Source organism: Lipophrys pholis (genome assembly GCF_963383615.2).
Source record: "Lipophrys pholis genome assembly, chromosome: 20".
Classification (NCBI taxonomy): domain Eukaryota; kingdom Metazoa; phylum Chordata; class Actinopteri; order Blenniiformes; family Blenniidae; genus Lipophrys; species Lipophrys pholis.
In genome coordinates this window covers 5,539,120-5,560,660 of record NC_137648.1, presented here as the reverse complement: position 1 = coordinate 5,560,660, position 21,541 = coordinate 5,539,120, and the positions used below count along the sequence as shown (strand labels likewise).

Below are 21,541 nucleotides of genomic sequence, written 5' to 3'. Positions count from 1 at the left end.
CATGTACTGTAGTTACCTCCACTACTATGTCATAGTGACAAGTAACCCTGAAGCACTGTTTAAACCGTTGCATAATTTATCTGTACACAAGCACTGCAGAATGTAGGTTTTTCTTTATTGATGCACCATGTCATGTTGGCATCTTGAAAATGCCTTAACGTATATCACGAGCCATATAAAGTACAATAGGCAGGCTCCTTGTCCTCCTCTGCTTCGTCTGGTGCACAATCCAAGTCAATATGCGCAGGAGCCTCACGGTCCCATTTCATCTCAGTTAATTCAGACCCGTAAAATTGAAGGATATATTATCTGTAAATAACAAGAAACAGTTCCCTTTGTTTTTAGTGCAGACTCGAAATGCTCGCATACGAGGCACCTTTAACAAAGCCTATCCTGACCACCTTGCAAATTTCTTTAGAAAAGATAGTTGATACTGGTGCAGCTTTTAGATCTTTATTAACTATAAGTCGATATGTAGCGTCTTACTGCAACCATATATATATATATATATATATATAATTTTTTTAAATTCTTATTTATGTATCTCACTGAAACAACATTATCCTCAGTCGACATATTTGCAACAGCAGTTACCTCCTTAACTGTATCTTTGTAATTTGGGCCTGTTTTCAATCCCTATCTACGTCATATCTAAACATGTTTAAGGAAGCCCAACACTTAAGTAGTTTAACGAGGGTTTTCTTAACTTCCGTTCCACACCGTTTCTCCTACATTTTGACTCCTCCTTCACTCTATCGTTCTGCGCCTCGCTATATTTTCTCACCCATGTGTCCCGTCCCCCCCCCCCCCCCCCCCCCCCCCCCCCCCCCCTGTCCTCTTGCAGTCCCAAGCGGAGCAACGAGAAACGCAACCGCGAGCACGAGAACAAATACATCGAAGAGCTCGCCGAGCTGATCTTCGCCAACTTCAACGACATCGACAACTTCAATGTCAAACCTGACAAATGTGCAATCCTGAAGGAAACTGTGAAACAAATCAGACAAATAAAGGAGCAAGGTACAAGTTGAAAGCTGATGCGTTTCTTGACACCTCACACTTGCCTGCTGAAGCGACTGTCATGGAGTCGCAGACTCCGATGCAAATAGGAAAAAACTTTATCTGATGTAACTGGTTTTACTGAAGTTATGTAATTTTCCCCTTCCTGGTTTTTATAATATAAATCTTGAGGGTGTATGAGGCCTTGAAGAAAAAGCCACAAATGCATTCAACACGCCAAGAAATCCCTTTCACCTTAAAGATATATTATACTATCATGAATACGAGTGTCTTCTTGTGGTGAGGTCCTCCTATAGCTGTAAGAGCCACAGGTTGCACTCTGCCTCATAAACCCAAACTCCAACGGCATAAACATTACAGTTTGGGATCAGCTCCACGTAATAATTGATGCTTTCGTTAAAAAGCAGAACAGTTGATTTAATGTGTTCTCTTTTGCTTTATCATACGTTGTGCATGAACCAGAGCAGTTCTATGTTGACTACTAATCTTGTCTCACGTCCATTCTGAGCCAAAACGTCAGGAAATGGAAGAGTTTGCTCAGACTTCGCCGTTCTTTTTCCCAGTTTTGTGCATTTGGCTCTCTTATTCATATTTTTCATTTCAGATTCACCAGATTGTGATTTAGGGAAGTCGTTTTTTTTTTTTCCCTCTAGACGCAGCTTAAATATTTTGCTCCTTTCCTAAAGGTAAATTTGAAGGCATAAACAAACTTGATCCCGGATCAGTGGGAGGACGACAGCCGCTGATTGACTGGGTAGTACAGCTCACTCCTAGAGTACATGAATCAGAGCGGCCCGTGATGGCGTCGTCTTTTATGTGACTCACGGAGCCAAGTGTTATGTAATGGCGGGGCAATGTGATGCAAAAATCACACAGAGTCCCCAGCTACTGTCTGTACATCCCTGGCCAGTTCGGCTGTCCTTTTTTTCTTCTTGTTTTTTTCTTTACACCTTCCGTCTCTTTCTGCTTCATACGATGAGAGCTGGAGTGGACAAGGGCTTGTTTGACATCCTCCACACAGAAGGGCCTTTTGATTTGTCCTCCATACATCAGTGGCCGCATAGAAAAACTTTCTCACAGTTAAAATAGAAAGCGGCTGCAGCACGGCTGAAGGCCATTCATTTTTACCTGTTGCACTTATTTGCAAACCAGAGCTGACAGGACAAAAGCAATTTTTAAAGTAGATGTTGCTGTACATGTTATCCTGTTATCAATCACTCGCAGAATAATATATGCCTAAATAGTGAACATTAAAATACATTTAGGGCAAGGCATTCCATTTTAGCTTAATGCTTATGATAAACACGGTTGTGTTTTGGCTCTTTAAATATTTTTACTTTCCGTCACTGCACTTGATTGATGTGTTCAAATCTAAAAATATGAAAAATGTTGAAACACAGGATTTTTCATCATAAACACTAAATCTGGCGCAAAAGACAAAATGTCCAGTTTCAGACACCAGATTCATTTAGTAAGTCAGATTTAGGGTGAAATCTTTGGAAATGATTCATATTTTGCAGGACAGTATACTCGCTATTCACTTGTGTATATGATGTGCCAAAATTATTGCATATCTACCGACAAAAATTAAGCGTGAAATATCTGCCATTTACTAGATTTTGTAGCAATGAATTGTGACTTATGTATAATTTCAGGTCCTTCAATGTCCTTTAGAAACACCCGAAAGTACAAATTTCAAAATCCAAGAATCTCTGAGGAGAACTGTTAAATACAATGTACAAACATTATGTGGTTTTTTTTTTAAGTTTTTCAAAAGGTGTTCTTTAATTCTGCATGCATGAAATGTGCCTTAATGGCTCTCTGTGACTGGTGTTGCTGCTTTCCTACCGAGAATTGCAGGAAACTGCTCGCTCCGACTGAAAGCCGCTCATCCCTTCCTGTACTCATGCTGCATTCTCTTAATTGAAATTGTGGCGGAAATGCTCAGCACAGGCTCTTCTTTTAACAGACAATATGTCGAGTAATATCTTTATAGCGCTATAAAATAATGGTGTGGCTAAAGAGTTTTACAGCTTCCTTTACACTTCGTGTTGGCAAGCCCGAGCACTTTGAACCACTTGTAACTGCCGCTCATATTCCTGAACAACTTGTATATATGTGTCAAAAACACAAAGATTCACTACATATCCCTAGTTTTAACATAGGGGATGGAAGAAAAGAGCACATGGCAGACGTCTTGCCAGTTGCGTGTTACGGAGTACAGTCTTTTAAATTGATCGGTTCCTCTCTGGAACTGTGGCACAGTTCCACCGTTTCTGCAGATGGACAGAAAGCCAGCGAGGACCTCTCTGACATTGAGTGATGGGCCTGTACCCGGGGCAGCTGTGCTGGTCTACTGGGCCCCGCTGGGCTCGGAGAGGTCCTGCTGATGCACACATCATTAATGCTGAAAGAGATGAATATGCGTCTGTAGGGGTGTTACACCAGCCCGCACTGTGCAGGGGGAACCTGCATTCATGTCGGTGTACGTACTTCTGTACCCCCCGAAAAAAGGACACGGTTTAGTTTGCTTTTCACCAGAACATTTTCTTCTTCTTTTATATTTTTTTTCCCGCCATATGGTCAGCCCTCTTTTTGGCGTGGTGTGACAGTGAAACGTGTCCCCTCCCCAAGCAGCCCACTCATATTCCGCCTCTCATCATCATCTCTAAAAGTAGGGCAGCCTCCGCTCCGAACATACGGCTTCTCTGCATGAGTATGAACCCACACACACGGACAAATGCATAGTGCAGGTACAGGCACGAGCAGGACACTTCAACTGTTTGCTTTTAGATAAACAACTGGCATGCTTGCATTATGAAAACAAATGTTACTTTAATAGTCCATAAATAAATGGACTGTATATAATTTTTTGGGGCACCAGTATCCCAACTGGATTATGTGATTTAGTTTTGATAAATTATACGTCTTTCAGCATGCCTTTTGAGCAACAAGTCGAACTCATATTTCCAAGTATGAAAACAAATATGAGTATTGATGCTTAGTTTAAGCCCCCTATCACTTACAGCTGCTGCATTTGGAAAGATCAGACCTCCACGCAATTTTAACCTTATAGACTGGTGTTCTTGTACCTTAATTGAAATATATTGTTGTTTTTTTAACCTGGAATGACATCCAGCTTCGATTGTGTATCTGATTGTTTCTGTTAGACATATGAATGACAATTTATATAAAGGTTTTAACATAAATTTGAGGGTCTGCTTTTTCACCTTGCTACCTAAATTGAACAGCTGTTTATACATCATCGATAATGGCCCTCTTTTTACACAACAATGCAATTTATGCAGTGGCTGCCAACAGCGTGACCCATGTGTGACAACAGCCTTTCAATCTGTTTGCTTTTCTTTGCTTTGGTTCAAGCCACAACTACATGGAGGAGGGGGGGGGGGAAATGTTTTGAAAGACTTATCAACAAGTGACCTCTTTCAAGTATGTGGGTCAGTTTCAGCTTCTGCCTTATCTTTTTGACACCTATGTTGTTGTTTTTTTTGTATCGTGACGTTATGGTGTTGGGGCAATATAACAGTGATAACCACAAGTATTGTGGATATGAAACTTGGAGAGGTGAAGCCTGTGTAGAGTTTAGAGTTTCTTTGTTTGGTGTTTTTTTTTTTTTTTTTTTGCCCTAAATCTTTGTCATTAACTTTCATTAACAGAAAAGGCTGCTGCAGCAAACGAGGAGGAGGTACAGAAAGCTGATGTCTCATCAACAGGCCAAAGTGTGATTGACAAAGATGCCTTGGGACCAATGATGCTGGAGGTGAGTGGAGCCACTTCTTACTCACTCCGTCGTGTCTGGGAAGAAAATGTTCTGGACTGCCGAGCTCGAACAGAGGGACCACTCACTTGAACACTCATGTTCGCCCTCACATAGGATACACTCACCTCCTTAAATCAGCGTCAGTATATAATGAAGAGGACAATCACAAATGGGTTAGCAGTGGTTGTGTGTGAGTGTAGCTGTGTGGTGTTAAAGCTGCCAGCATCTTGTATCTGCCCCTGATTGGCTGTAAATCACTGAGCAGAGCAATGGCCCCGTTGTACCGCGGAGGGCCACTGAAGTGCTTACATATAATGGGAAAGAAAGCAACAGCCTGGCGAATGAATCAGTCTATTGAGCCTGTGCTCTCACTCATTTCCTCCCTCCCTTTCTTTCTCTTAGTTCAGTCCTCTTTTCTCTCTCTCCCTCCCCATCTTCTCTTCATTCGCCTCAAGATCTGTCCTGTCATGGAATATTTATAGCTCTCCCGGTCCAGCGTCACTGAATCGACATACTAACTTGCGGCTAAATATAGCGCAGTGCAGCCTGCAAGCTTTCCCATCTGTCAGCGGCCCCAAAACACAGCAATCGGCCATTCACACCCGCTCCGCTCCAGCCACGTCTCTGTCCGCCAGCCCGTGCTCATTACAGGATGCTCTGTGGAGAATGGCTGCCGGCAGGAAATGCACCCACGCGCCCCAAGACCGTGACCCTCCTCCCAGCCTCACTGCTGCCCACTCTCATGCAAACGCAGACAGCCTGCGAGGAAAATATTAGTGTGCTGTTGTTTTAACCTTCTGGAAACAGTCTTGCTCGGTCACGTGACTGTTGCGCATATAGTTTGTGGTAGACCGCTCCATATGGTTGCTGTTTGGTGGCACGACAAGTCAAGGATCTGTCAGGAAGCGGAAAGAAGCGGGATGTTGATCAAATTCCCACTCCGCAATCCTACTACAGCTCACTACCTCCTGTATGTCTGAGCTTCAGTGAGAGGGTGTGTGGGTGTGGGTGTGTGTGTGTGTGTGTGTGTGTGTGGGTGTGTGGGTGTGTGGGTGTGTGTGTGTGTGTGTGTGTGGGTGGGTGGGTGTGTGGGTGTGTGGGTGGGTGTGTGTGTGTGTGTGTGTGTGTGTGTGTGTGTGTGTGTGTGTGTGTGTGTGTAAAGATGAGGTGCAAAGTGGAACAGATACAGCAGCGACAGAGTGTGACTGCTGACAATGTATTTATTTAGAGTATATTGATTTGTAATGCCTTTAGTCATCTCTACAGCGCATATTTACTGAGGGCATTGTAAATTAAGGTATTTGCTAGCAGCACTAGGCGAGAGCCTGGCAAAGGGGAGAATTTGCTCTGCTTCTTTTTTTTTTTTTTTTTGCCCTACTTGTCCATTTCATGGCCTTTCTTCACACAGTGTGGACTTACCCAACCATGTAGCTCTGCTTCACGCAGTGATAAATCAGATCCTTTTAGGTTTGTTTTCAGATCCGGCTGGTAGTTCGGAGAGCAAAGAGGCGGGGTCTTTCGGTTCAGCATAAGTGTATAAGATGAAATCTGACTTGCTTGAATGTTCTAATGCATCTTGTAGGTCCCAGTGAAATGATAAACATGTTACTGCGGTTTTTCATCTCAAGTCCGTGTGCTTGTCCTTCCTTTCTCTTGATCTCTGCCAAAAAATTGTCAACATTAGCATGGAAGGATGCTCCTCCAAACATATGGTCGGTGGATTAGAGATGTTATGCAACACATGCACCTAGAAAAGACCTGATCCACCTTTAAAGGGAATGAAGATTCAACAATGCCGATATGCATGTGACAAGTTAACATATGAATCTTAAACATCCTGAAAGGTTGCCCCCTCTTTGTTTTCCAACTGTCGGAGAACCGTTTTATTTCTCTTTTAAATGAGAGATGCATTTGTAGGATGAGCAGCAAAGCAGATTAAGCGGCCAATAAAAATGAATTTGTATGCTTCTCCTGAATTCCTGTCAAAATCTTGAACGAGCCCTCTTTACATTAAAGCCTTTCCACAGGAATACAAATGCACGGAATCAAATATCACTCAGATTCCTGTTTCACAATCCTTTTAAATAGCATGTAGATAATTGTTGTGTAGTGGACAACTAAATATACAAGCAGAAGCCCACTTTGGCCCAAGACCTTCCAGGCAACATGCCCCATACCAACAGAGCAGTTGATATGTTGCTGTAATTGCACATGTATGTATTTGACCTTCCTAACTGACAGATGCCGTGTTGAGGTAATGATTCTTTAAGCAGAGGTGAGGAGCTGACACCTTGAAAAGTGTCTCGTGCGTCTCATCTTGACACCGGCTTTTTACAGCTTTACAAGCACCAGAATTCCTTTTTAAGGGCTCCGGGTGATTTGATGGCCTAATTGACACCATCTTGTGTGTAATGGCTGACCTGAGGCTGTATTCTTTCAATTAAGTGCTGCTCCTCCTTCACATCCGCCGATCTCTGCAGGCACATGCTTTTATCCGGCTTTCTATCAGCCACACCGATGTGGAGCATCTGCCAGAGTGATGCATGTACCCAGCACACCGAGTACTAATCACATCTCGTCTGACACAGTGTAGATGTGCCGCATTTTATACAGCTTGTAGCAACATTTTTAGAGGTGTGTACATTGTACCACATACACACCCGGCCACAACTGATAGCAAAATATTAGAAATAACAAACCAGTGATAACAAAGTTTGAATCAAACAAACTGATCTCTCGATAATAACCATTTATGGCTGCATTTTAGCATGCAGCCATAAATGGCTGCATGCTAAAATGATAAAAACATAGCAGCAAAATTAAAAATTAAGATTTCAGGAGTTTAAAACTGACTAACAATATCCAACATAAGTAGGCCTTTTTATATAGATACATCTTCATGTGGATGCTGGGCAGATGACTGCTCTGAACCTCAGGGTGGTCAAGCAAGGGGCTCGGAAGGACAGTGAGACTGATGGAGGGAGCATATCTAAGAGTCTGGCAGGGTGAGGTCGTAACCAGTGTGGATATGAACAGTCCTGAATGTGAAGAGAGTTCTGAAGTGGACTTTTTGGAGGACAGGCGTCATGTGATGGATGGATGTTGTTCTGGTGATGATCCTGGCCGTAGCCATCGGAAGCAGTTGAGGTTAATGGATGAACTTCAGGGTCTATATGAAGTTTACCAATAAGGCAGTGAGTGTGGTTGACTGTGATGGAGAGACAAAGGCAGGTGGAGATGTGTGGGTGGATTTGAAATGCTATTGCTGTCCAGGATGGCACTTTAAAAGGAGGGGGGAGAGGTGGTCCAGAGGTGGAGTAGGGAGAACATGGATGGGACCCAAGACAGAGCCCCGAGGAGCATTGGAGGAAAGGGGAAATACCTTGAACACCCTGAACATTTGAATTGGTGTGAATTAAAGTTTACATATGTACGTTATAATCGAAACAATTTCTTCTGTTTGTTGTGACTGCTTCAATCAAGTGACTGTAAAATGATCCCGACAAAGTATATATAGTAAGGGCCACACTTTCTGTAACCTGCTCGGCTGCAATGGCATTTGTATTCACAGCAAGTATTGGTTACAGTTGGCCTAACACATTCTTCATCCCCTGTCAGATTTGTTCCTCATGTGTAGGGGAAAAACAGAAATGTGTAAACAAACTTGTCTGCTCTAACCTTTCCTTTTCGCTTTTCACCCCTTCCAGGCCCTGGATGGCTTCTTCTTTGTGGTGAACATGGAGGGCAACATTGTGTTTGTGTCGGAGAACGTGACCCAGTACCTGCGCTACAATCAGGAAGAGCTGATGAACACGAGCGTCTACAGTGTGCTTCATGTCGGAGATCATGCCGAGTTCATCAAGAACCTGTTGCCTAAGTCTCTTGGTTAGTTTTCACTTTGTTTCTAATACCAACATCGGCTTCCTGTTTTCTTTAAGCAATAAAACAGTCAATTAAATACCTGGAAATCAAGGTTTCCTCTATAGCACCATATTGTGGATTTTTTTTGAAGACATATTTACTCTTGTGACTTTTTTAAGATGGTAAAAATTGAACCATTTTTTTAAACCAATTTGGGATTTTGTAATTGTTATGGAATTCAGGTAAGTCTCAGTATATTTAAAGCGTCAATCAGACAAACTGTTTAATACAACTATTCCATCGTGGATTATCATAAACCAAATTTAGAAGTAACTTGGAAAAAAAATGCGTACGTTTTGAAATGCACTCAGCTGCCCATTAAAGGGTTAACCCTGCCAATTTCTCCTTCGCTGGGTTGCCTTTTTGTTCATCCCTCATGTTCTCTGACTCTGCATGTTGCAATATTTCACAAGGTGTGCTTCCTCTCTTCTCGTCACACTCACCTCCCCTCCCCTTGTTTTCTGTTTGATAGTGATGTCAAGTTAATTAAAATGCTGAAATGTTTATGCGTAAACTGCAGCAGGGAGTGTGCGGAGAAGCTGCCTGATTCGAAGCTTTGGCATCCTGCTGAAAAAAAACCTATGGCTTCTTCATTTTCTCTGCCGCTGATTCTCAGCCCAGACATTTGCTCTCTCCCTTCTTTTCGCCCTCCCTCCATTTTCAGCTAATTAACTTCCTTTTTCGGCTTCTCTCCCCTGTCAGCGGCATTGAGCCTTTCCTATACTCTCATTTCATGTCCTTTATTCCCCTTCTCTTCATTTTTTGTGTGTTATTTCTCTCTGTCTCTCTCGTTGCCCTACACCCTCACCAAGTTCTCCAATGAAAATCATTGTCTTTTCCCTAGCATTACTCATCCCCTGAAAACAGGCCATTTATTTCAGTGGAGACAGAATTTACCTTTTCCGTTTTGCACCTTTCCTCATCTTTTTCCCCCTCTCCTCTCATGCCCATGTCCACATCATTCCTCGACAAATCTTGAGCTCAAGATTGTGATCTGTGTCACGGCAGCCCATCAGGAGCTCCAAGTCCTTCACTCCTTCTCTCCTGGTGCTTGGGATTGAGGTCTGAGAACCCAGCCATCTGGGTGGGAGAGTAGCACAGAGCAGAGTACCCTGGAAACGATCAGTGGGCTGTGTCCCAGATACTGGGAGATTATCAATGCACTGAATGAGATCACAAACCAGATGGAGTGTGATGGGAGTTTGCAAGAGTCGAATGAGTTGTGTGCATGTGACTATACATGTCTCTTCTTTTTTTTTTTTTTTTGCCTCTTGTGTGTGTGCGCGTGTGTGAGTGTTCGCTTGCGCCTGTGTAAGTGTTGGAGAGCAGAAGAAAGGTTGGCAATGATGTTTTAGAGGACATGCATATGGAGGCCTGGCTGTAATGCATGGCGGTGGATAGATGGCACAGGGCTCCGGGCTCCAACTGCTCATTATGAGTGATCTCTACCCAGCAACAGCTCCTTCTCTTTTTACACTTTTTCTGCCTTCATTCTCTTTGTCTTGCTCTCATTATGTCTTTCACTTGCATTGTGTTAGCCTCTCTTGGCTCTTTCTTCACAGCTCCCATCTCCCTGTTCTGTTGTTCAGTTTTGGCTGAAGTAAAAAAAACTCTAACTGATTCCCCTGAAAGGCTCACTGAAAATCTCCTCTCCCCCTCTTTTTTTTTTTTTTGTCCCCCCCCCCCTACAGTGAATGGTGTCCCGTGGTCCAGCGAGGGTCCGAGGAGGAACAGTCACACATTCAACTGTCGAATGCTGGTCAATCCGCACAGCGAGAGCCAGGATGAGACGCACGAGCACGAGCCACAGCAGCAGAAATACGAGACTATGCAGTGTTTTGCCGTTTCGGAGCCCAAGTCCATCAAGGAGGAAGGAGACGGTATGAAAGGAGAGAGGGCGACCATGTGGGGAAAAGAGAGAGAGTTGAAGGACACTGAAGTAGTGACCCTACTCAGGCTGTCGCAATACACCAGTGCTGACAAAAACTATGGCATCTAATAGATAATTAGATTACTTTATTGTCATTCTGATCATTTACATAGAAGATGCACTGCAGAATGAAATATTAATATCATCTGTGATGATATCATGTAAATGATCCAGTGTGAGAAACTGTATCCCTGTGTGGGAGATTTTGGATGTTTTAAGTAGGCAACAGGCCAGCTTGTTGAAAAAGACAAGCAGATGCATTTCTAAAGAAGTGAAACCCATGAACTTGTTCACCCACCGTGACCTACATCTGAGGATTTTGCCAAAGCACAGAGAGTGAGTAGCATCGGAGGAAGTCAGCGTCTAAGGTCAAAGTGAAGTCTTAATTTTGTCTTTAAAGTTGAAGGAATACTCATGCCCTGGTCCGATCATGTGATCTGCAGTTAGCCACTTAACCCATTGTGATGGTGATTCTTGATAGCTGGAGAAAGCCACTGGTGGCTGAATGGCTGCCAGCTGGACGGAGTCCAGTGAAGTGGTGGGAGCTGCAGTCGGGTGCTGTCATAGTTCCTACCTTGTAACTCCCCTTAAAATCTTTATTTCAGACAAAAAGGAAAGTTTCGGATAGCTGCATAGTATTGCACTTTTATCAACATAGGCTGTCATTTCTCATAAACGTCCGTTTGTTATGCCACGCTAGCAATATACTAACTGAGGATAAGTAGCCAATAGGTGCACTGAGACAAAAAGACATCAACCTTGAGCAAAATATCACAAAGCCAATGGCTTTGATACAACCTGTTCTGCAATTTGTATCTTTTCTGTTGAAGTTTCTGTTGGGCTATTTTTGTCTAATAATTAAAAAGTGAAAATCTGTTATCGTGACAGCCCCAGATCCATCTATATAACCGTGGTTAAAGATCAGCGTATGAATGTGTTGAAACTCTGTGAACCGTGTGCCTTTATACAATGCAAGTCACGATTTAAAACCCTCTCATAGATCATGTTTGGATTTCATCAAAGTTAACGGTGAATTCCTGCATCTTTCTGTCTGAATACAGATCTTTCACATGTCTAAGTCCTGAAAAACAAAAGTATGAGTCACTGGTGAACGAATTTTAAGATGTGGGAGGCAAAAGCCAGTTTACTGAAAACTATTATGACTGAGGATTGAAAGATTGTTCTAAAGACAAATTAGCCTAAAATTATCCTTGAACACAAGAGTGCATAATAAAGAGGCATTTAGCAACAAGGGGAAACGCTTGGATGAGCGTTGCAACAAATTCAGAATCATGACGTTACTTCCATGTAACATCAGCGTGACTGACGCCTGCCAAACAGTTTATAAATAGTTGTTATAAAGTTGTTATGAACCGAGTGCATTGCTCATGTTTGACTTCAGAAACCGTGATCAGTGAAAATGGTCTCACTTTATTCATAATCGCAAAACAATATTTAGAGTCATAACTGGCATTGTGTTCAGTTTATAAAGCGACTGATGAGAAGTGCTGGTGCCACTCCACTTACATCCATGAAAAGTTAAGTGACACAAGGGAGAGGGGAGGCAGGGCAGCTGTCATTAAAGCTTATCTATAATTCATGTACATCCCTCTCAAACCTGGGCCCCGAGTCTGCACGGGAAGGATGCGCTTTAATCGTGCATCGCCACCACGAAGCGGTCTTTTGATAACCTTTGCTCTCGCTTTGAAGTCGACAACAATGTAAACACGCCGCATATCGTATAGCAGCTGCATTTGTGTCTGCCTCGAGTATAAACATCTGCAGTCGCGTCCTAGGAAATGATTTAAATTGTATGTTGTCTCTGCTCTCCTTTGGTGTTGAGTCACAGAGAGGTCCCTTGGCTCCTTCAGTGGTTTTTCTGGTTTTAAACATCAACATAAGCCACCGACCTTTGTGTAAGTTTCCATTCCAAATACCCTTTATTCTTAAATTTTTCAGGACTTTGTTAAAGCATCAACACGTGACACTCTCAAAACAGTTGGATTCTTGTCAATGTTTGCCATCTAAGTCAATTTTCCTCTGTTGATTTGATGAGCAATCATGATTTCTCATGGCCAAAGTACACTGCAAACTACACCACTTCATTTGGGACGGTTACACAACTCGCTGTGATCCAATGCAAGAGCTTTGCCATAAATTCAGCCTTCACAAAGCTCAGTTTTGTAGAGAGACGCATGAACTCGAGTTAAAACACCACAGTACAGCAAAATCTATAGCAGACACTCACTGTCTCAGATTAAATTGTAGTACATGTGTACTTAATAAGGTGGCCAATGAGTGTATGACTGAGCAGTAAATTAAAACAATAAGTTAGAATCCAAATGTTATATCCCCGAGTCTGGTCTTTGCCTGTGTTTCCCCCTCGATGGCAGCCTTTATTACACCAGCTGCTTGCCAGCCACACTCTGGCAAATAAAGTAAAGTAAGTAGGACTTCAGCCAAAGATGTGTGCGTGTGCGTGTGCGTGTGTGTACGTGTGCGTGTGCGTGTGTGTGCGCGATCAGTGGTAATAGTTGCAAGAGTTTGTTCAGCCGTAGACGGAAACGGGGGATTGCAGGAGAGCAGGAAAATTAACAGAGATTCACAGGTTTAAGGACCGGACCACCCAAGAGGCTCTTTTCACAAGTCAAAATATGCAGTGTGTGTGTGTATTAGCATGCATTTCTTTGCCAGAGACAAGTGTGGAATTGTGGGTATTCCTGGCACAGGAAAGTTAGATGGCAGACTTTTTGGGGTCACCCCAGTCCTGGACTTGGCGGTGTCATTTTTGCGTGTGTTAGAGGCAACTGTCAAAATTGAGCGATGGCAATCTTTAGCGTTGGGCCAGGGGAGGTGTCATCAGTGTGAGATGGCACTCTGGGTGAGACCAGCCGGAGTCGTGCACACGCGGCCACTCGCGCACACATGCGTTCGCACACTTTCAAAGGTCACACTTCATCATTTCCCTCGCCAGCGATAGCAGCTCCTGCTCATGAAAGCAGAGGAGCCCTGATCCCTCTGCTCATTAATAACTGTATTAATTATGCTGCCTGGGAATAACATGCATTTCATTTTCTTTCCCTCCCTCTGTCTCTATCATTTACACCCCATCTTCTCCTCTCCCCTCCCCCTTTCTCTCTCCCGTCTCTGCCCGGTCCCCTTTGTTATATCCTCTACCTCGTTCCTTTCCCCCCACATCTTCTGTCTCTTCGCTGTTCTTTTTTTTCTTTTTTAGACTTCCAGTCGTGCCTGATCTGTGTGGCCCGCAGGGTGCCCACCAAGGAAAGACCCATGCTTCCCACTCATGAAAGCTTCACTACACGGCAGGACTTACAAGGTACTTAAACCAGTTGTAGAGTCAGGGATTACTTCAAGAATCTATTCATTTGTACAGGATTCGCCACAACAAGTCAAGTCATTACAACATTGTCAAATGTACTTCTGGAATTTAAACGCCAGTCCCCTACGCTCAGGATCAAGACTTAATAGAACCAGGAAACACTAGTATCTTAAAAATATCCAACAGAAAGGGAAAAAAACAATTGCTCAATCGAGTCCCTAAACTTGGAAATAAGGTTTTCGTTTTGGTTTTTTTGTGCACTTTCAGTACCCTTTTATTTTTAAATAGGTGTGTGATTCAGTGTCTGGGATGAGGCCTGTGGTAAACACAGGCCCATTAGTTTTTAAAGTGTGATTTTACAACTTAAACAGTGTCATGAAATACCCCAAGCATGATTTTTTTTAAGCTTTTACATCACTTAGAAAAGGTGGCAGCTTACAATTGGATAAATGTACCTCAGAAGGCTTTGTGGGTTGTTGCGTCCCCGTACTTCACTCTGAATCATCTGCCTTTACACCCTTATGGACATTTTAAGCTAGAATAATTGGCAAGAGACCAACTTGTTGGTTTGTCAGTTGTTAGTGTGTTTAAGGTCAGTCTATAGAAGAGGTCAGCACAAAGACACATCAGTGACAATGACATCATGGGCTTGTGTTAAATAAAATAATCTACAGAGAAATACAATGGAACAGAACATGTTTTGATATGTATAAAAAAAAATTGTAACTATGTGAAAGCTATGGGTTGCAGACCCCTGGTTCAACATCACCTTTTACCTCTGGCGACTGCATTAAGACATCACAAGTCACGAAACGTAAACAAAACACGTCAGTGTGCTATTTTGTCTGTCACTTAGCCGATATTCTGAAATTATCCAAAAATCCTTGAACGGATTGGAGGGGATGTCATTCTTTCTACCCTGTCTGAGTTAAACTTTGCCCTGCACTGATAATGTAGCACCTCCAGTGCAGCACAGCCCCAGCACTGCCTTTATGCAATGTCGCCAGCCTATAAATCACTTCACACTACAATTTGGTATTTAATGATTATTACATCCTTGGTGAAGGCCCTTAGGATTGAATAAGTTAGCTGAACTAGCTTCTGTCTGCACTCTGGGAGGTAAAGTACCTGTCTGAACACTGGCGCTAGGTGCAGACAGTCGTCTGTTTCACCTTGTGTTTGATGTGCACTCACACACTCATAGTTAGTCCCTGACGTGCAGTAATTTACTGTAGTTTCCCACCCAGACTTCTGTAGGTGGGCAGGTATATTCCTCCTCATTCTCATGTCTGTTAGGACGGCGCTGCTCTGGATAATGACAATGTTTTGTCCCATTCAAGGTCGACAAGTATGATTTTTGACAGTCAGCTCTTGGAGTACCACTTATTTTAATTTGGAATTATCTTTGTTTTACTTGCCTACGAGAGCTTGTTGGACACAGTGTTGTGCTGTGAATATCTCCCGATATGGATGTTTATAATTTCACGAGTCTTTAGTCAGTCAGTCAGTCTCGCTGCACTGTGTTTGTCAGCCCCCTAAATGAACCGCTGCCAGTGAAGGACAGCTTTTGACTTTAAGTATGCATGTGTGTACACATAGATAACATGGATCTACTTGTTGAGCTCTGAAGGTGGTGGAGTCTGAGTTGCCCTGCTGACTTTTCAAAGGAGTCGCTCTACCTGCTCCATTCAGTGTCTCCGTGGTGGTCTCACTTAATTTGTACTGACGGTCCTTATAATTATGTTTGCATGTCTGCTCTTGCATAGCTAGGCTTTCAGTATATTTCGGTGCATTTCTATTGCAGAATAATTCTCACACTTTTGCATTTGAATACTAATCAAAACTCTTTCACTCTTTCTTAACCAAACTAGAAGCATTAAGAAATATGGAGAGTACCTTCTTGTTAACCAAGCTTTCCACATGAAATCCCTATCAGCTATGTTTGAATTGGTTGTGTGGGTAGTGTCATGACCTCCCTCCCTTTGGTGTTTAGGTAAGATAACGTCTCTGGATACCAGTCTGCTACGAGCCTCCATGAAGCCGGGCTGGGAAGATCTTGTGAGGCGCTGCATCCAGCGGTTCCACCTACAGAACGACGGGGAGATGTCTTTCGCAAAGAGACACCAGCAGGAAGGTATAACCCTTCTTATTATACGGCTCGTGACCTTTTGATTTCTTTTTATGATGGCCAGCCACGGCCATTTGAACAGGGGTCAAACCATGAGCTCCTCCAGACCAAAGCTAATGGTTCTGATTGCAGCCTTTTGTTTGTGCAGCCACTCATCCAATCACAATTTCACTACAGCGAGATAATCAAATTTTCTGAGCATCTACTGATGTGAAATCCTCTCTGCTCACAGTGCTCCGCCACGGCCAGGCGTTCAGCCCCATCTACCGGTTCTCCCTCTCAGACGGGACCATCGTGTCGGCGCACACGAAGAGCAAACTGGTGCGCTCACCTGCCACGAACGAACCTCAGCTCTACATGTCCCTGCACATTCTGCAGAGGTATGCCTCACTATCTACACGAGTGTCAGACCTGTACAGTGAACCTTTTTCCTACGTGTTTTGACCTGTTGACGCCCTTCAGCACCAACCTGATGGCTGCAGTTTATTCTAAGTGAACAGGAAAGTGTCAGGATTCATACCAATGTTAAAATAGGATATGATGGGTAATTGACAGAAGCAAAACACACAAGTGAAACAACAAAACACGCATCCCTCTTCATGGAAAATGCTGCTAGTTTTGACTAAATGTACCTACTGAAATTTAAATCATAGTAAGTGTTGTTCAGTTGAATAAAGTGTTTGTTCAATATACATCTTATTTGTTTTATGCTTTCTTATGGTTTTGTATTCCTTATATTGTGGCACACTAGATTTACACCAATAAAAAAGAATCAATAGTGGTTACAGTATTTGGGTTCAGGACTCGAGGGTTTTTGACATTGGATCAAAACAAAATTTTGAGGAAAAGTGAGTTTTTATCATGATGTAGTTTTTAACCTAATCTATTTTCTGACTATCATTAAGAATTATCCATATTGAAAATTGCTCAATCCCCAATTGTTTTATTTCTGTGTGTTTTCTATGGCGCAGGGAGCAGACCGTATGTGGGATGGGCCAGGACATGGGCCCTGGCGGTCAGGCCACAGGGATGGCTTCAAAACCAATGAACTCCTCCACTCCCTCCATGACTCCTCCAACTCCGGGCTCTTTGCCGGGATCGGGGCCTCAGGGCCAAGACACTACCATCAGCAGCAACAGCACGCCTTTCTCCCCTCCCGGCCCCGCTGGACCAAGAGAACCGGCGGCCATGGGGGGCCATATGCAGGGCTACCGCTTCGGCTGTCCACCACCACACAACCACACGGGGGGCATGCAGCCACCGCAGCAAGGCACCAACTGGAGAATGAACAGCCCCTCCCGTGCCAGCCCCAGCCCGGCTGGAGGGCCACATCCACCTCAACAGAACTCTATGCTGTCACCCAGGCACCGAGGTAGTCCTGGGGGGGCGGGCAGCCCTCGTGTAGCAGGAGGCCTGCACTCGCCCTCCCCAGTGGGGATGTGTGGTGGTGGGCCGGGAGGTGCAAGTAGTAGTGCAGCTAGTACCCACGCGAGCAGCTACACAAGCAGTTCTCTCTCTGCTCTGCAGGCCCTCAGTGAGTGCCATGGTGTTGGACATGGACATGGGCCCCCTCATGCACATACACTCGGGTCTCCAGACCGTAAGATAGGGTCTCCTGTAGGGGTCACACCAGGTTCAGGGGTAAATACTCATCTGATGTCAAAACTTGGTGGAGGCAGCACTGCCAGCGGCGGCACTGGGGACTCATTTGGACCGCACTCAGAGGTGAGTCAGGGGCATACACAGGGCCAAACTGAGAGCAACCTCACTGAGCCCAAGGAGGAGAGGGACGGTCCTCTCGAGGGCCATGATGCTCTCAAAGGGGTGCACGACAACAAGGGCCACACCAAGTTATTGCAGCTGCTCACCACCAAGCCAGAACCTCTGGAAAGCCCCCTTTCTCCTGGTGCAGGGGGCGAGGGCAAGGACCAGGCTGGGACGGGGGTCCGGGCTGGCCACGCCGGAGGAAACACTCATGCCACATCCCTCAAAGAAAAACACAAAATCCTCCACCAACTGCTTCAGAACAGTACATCTCCTGTGGACCTTGCCAAACTCACTGCGGAGGCGACAGGCAAAGAGCTGGGCCAAGACCAAACGCAGGGGACTGGTAGTACAGCTTCAGGGGCAGAAATTACTCCTAAACAGGAACCATTGAGCCCCAAGAAGAAGGACAATGCCCTGCTACGCTACCTACTGGATAAGGACGACACTGTATTAAAAGACAAGGTCCCTAAACTAGAGGCTGGGGAAGTGAAGGTGGAAGGAGGCAAACACCCGCAGGTCAAGGCAGAGAAACAAGATGCAGGATACGACCGGGCTGAGCAGGTCAGTTTGTACATGTTACGCGATCTTCCTGTTTACTAAATGTCTTGCTTACTGCATCTCTTCCAACTTTTAAATGAGGAAAGAACTCAAGCTGCCCCAAAACTGACTGTATGACCTCTTTAGCTCTTTGCAAAACCAAAAGTTTTCACTGTGTGTTGCTCCACTTGCCTCCTCTCTTTGCTTTAGTGTTAATCTGGGTTAAGTAGCAGATGTCGGTTCCTCTGAGTCTCATGTCCATGGATGATGTTACAGCTAATGCCCAAATAGTCAGGCAGTATAGGGGACAGACAAGTGTCTATGGTATGTATGCATGTAGATATATAGTCCTATGATATACACTTAATTCATTGTGCATGGGTTTTAATACTATATATGTCACATCTGGGTCTGGACTGCATATGCGTTGGCAGCTCCAGCTGAGGGAATCTGTCCGCCAGCTTCAAACAACTGTGACATTTGGAAAGCGCCCCTGTGGTTCCTCAGTCATTTGATCCTGGTTGCATTTGGCCAGAACCCTCAGGTTTGGCTTGGAGCTCAGGTCAGGTCTGGCGCTGAAATACAGGAGAGATTTGAGCTGCAAGTGTAGCTGGTCGAAGTCGAGAGTTTCTTTGTAGCAGACGTTTCAGCCGGGGTAGGATTTCTAGATCGACCAGCCGAGTAATGTCGGCGTGAGACTCGTGAGCTTTTATACAGGAAACTTGCGTATGATACGCCCCGACATGCCCGTTCAATACAGAAATCCGCAAATGTCTTTTTGTCTCGGAGATCATAGCGAAACCACAGAATTACATGGAATCACTCAAAATTACAAGCATGCCCTTCGACTCTCTGCTGCTGGCTCTATTTTCCTCTTTACTTTTGTCATCTTGGAGCAGTCACATCGGCGAGGGTACATGCATGTCGTCTAAATGTCCCACTTCCCGTGGGAATGCATGTTCATTGTGTTATAAATAAAACAATGCATTGTCCAGACTGCACCCGGGTCTCAAAAACTGTTTAGATTTGCAACCTCCACCAAAGTCTTTAAGGCAGTCTGGAAGAACTGCTTTTTTTTCCTTCCTCCTTCTCGCTCTCTCACTCTGCTGCATATTGTAGTAGAAGCTGTTGTCCTCCCATTCAGACAGATGGGCAGTGGCACAGGATGTCACTTGGCTGTGTGTGTTAGCTGTATACGTACAGTATGTGCTCGGCTGTGCGGGTACATACAAGCAAGAGGAAAAGGTGATTGGTTGGATAATAAGAGCCGTTGTTGAACTGAACAAAGAAGGGGAGATGAGAGAGGTGTAGATACCCCCAGGAGAGCCCAGCCTCGGCAGGCAGAGTGAAAATGATGAGCCATATGCTCCTGCATGTCCTCTCTGCTACCATGGAGATAGAGGGGAGAGGGAGTGGTGTGTTTGTAGATTGCACACACACACACCAAAAAAATTTTTTTAAATGCAATAGAAATTGAGTGAAATGCAGATTTAATACGCGTGTTAATGGTGATGGTTTATTTTCAGGACGCAGCTACTTAGTGATTTGTTTTGTTTGTTTTTTTATTTATTTATTAATTACATTGGCAGCACAAAGGAAATTGGTCAATTGTTGTTTCACATTTAGATGGTTATTAAATCACTCATCGCTTGAAACGGTGATTCCAGAACACATCTGACTAACTAGAACAGGGACATTAGCCATGCGCTAAGCCATGACTTCATTAGAGCCATTATATGTGCGAGTGGGTTTCTGTTCCTTGTTGGTGAATCGCTGCTTGGCCATGTGTGAAAGCTGAGTGTACTAGTTACAGAGTCCACTCATTCTCCTCTCCGCTAACCTCACCCACTATTTCCTCGCCGACTCTCCCTCCCTCCGCCTCGCTCCTCCTCATGATTGTTTGAGGGCTGAATTATTGATGGCTGCTGCAAAGCTAAATGAGAAATCAGAGCACGGCTCGCGTGAGGCTGTAGGTACGGGTCGACTGTGGGGATCGTCAGGGTTTGTGCCAGACCGGCCGACGAGACGTTCACCTGTTGTTTTCCCGGCCAGTACTAACACAGGGCGACGCGGTTGATCGGTGCTACTTAGAATAGGAGCGGCTCACCTCTGCTAGAATGGAAACAAATGCAATGGAAATTTAAAAGACTTAGTTTGTCAGGAAGGCCGCAGTTTTCGGAGTGTGGGGTGGGGCCTCACCCCTGGGGAGCATAAGCAGGACGAATCTTTTATTCTGTTGGAATCAAGTTTGATATAAAGAAATAACTAAATATATAATCAAAACTTTCCTATTAGAACATAATTACAAGTGTAATTGAGACCTATTGGATTCACAAATTGTCAGTTGCAACAGTTACAAACTATGAGAACATATACTCCCAATTAAAAGGATCCGACTCGCACAAGGTGTGTTCACTTTTCTATCATCAGAGAGAGTTTAAGGGAGTTTACACAATGTTTCAGGTGAAAACATTGGTTTTCCTTTTTCGTTTCAGAAAAGTTTCGCCTTTTCACAGAAATGGCAGGAACCAATGTGGTTTGCATGACATGACGAGTTGCCGCTGTTTACTTCTGTAACGAGACCCCACACACCAATAACAATAACGAGTACACAGACACTCGTATTGACAGAAGACAAGATAAACGGATTGTTAATACGGTGACTGTCAAATATAAAACTGCCAAGCCCCAGGAGAACATGGACTGAGAGTCATGACACTCTGGAGGAAACGTTGTCACCGTCCATCTACTTCCGCACGGGTAGAAGAACTAGTTACTACGGCCCGTGGTGCGCAGTAGCAGCGTTTTCATCGTCTTCACAGAGACAGAGCCCACGCGTTTTCAAAAACTTGCACTTTCAGTGGCTCCGACCGCCATCAAAACTCAAGAAGAATTTTCTGTTGTGGGCCTAAGACAGTTCAGGCTGTGGAGACTTCGTCCTCTCACCCTTTTAAAATCCCCACCTGAAGACAAAGTGTTTAGTCAGGAGGACGGGAACGGTTTTCTTTCACAACATTTATTTTCATACCTCCACACAGCCGGATTTATGTTGATAACTTAAACTGTGCGCATATAGCGCTCTGCTCTCCGTCTTTGTTTCTCCAGCAGCAGTCCTGACCA

General features: G+C 44.2%; 1 protein-coding gene across 4 annotated transcripts in view; it reads left to right on the top strand.

Annotated features, from left to right (window-relative positions):
* The window catches only part of ncoa2 (nuclear receptor coactivator 2), a 62,931-nt gene that overhangs the window by 27,668 nt on the left and 13,722 nt on the right, over window positions 1–21,541 (top strand). For all 4 annotated transcript variants that reach the window (XM_080489480.1, XM_080489478.1, XM_080489479.1 and 1 more), the window contains exons 4-11: window positions 845–1,017; window positions 4,695–4,798; window positions 8,506–8,683; window positions 10,411–10,599; window positions 13,885–13,986; window positions 15,983–16,123; window positions 16,350–16,497; window positions 17,089–18,445. In XM_080489480.1, coding sequence (XP_080345606.1) covers window positions 845–1,017; window positions 4,695–4,798; window positions 8,506–8,683; window positions 10,411–10,599; window positions 13,885–13,986; window positions 15,983–16,123; window positions 16,350–16,497; window positions 17,089–18,445 — 2,392 coding nt within the window. The remainder of the gene's footprint in view (window positions 1–844; window positions 1,018–4,694; window positions 4,799–8,505; window positions 8,684–10,410; window positions 10,600–13,884; window positions 13,987–15,982; window positions 16,124–16,349; window positions 16,498–17,088; window positions 18,446–21,541) is intronic.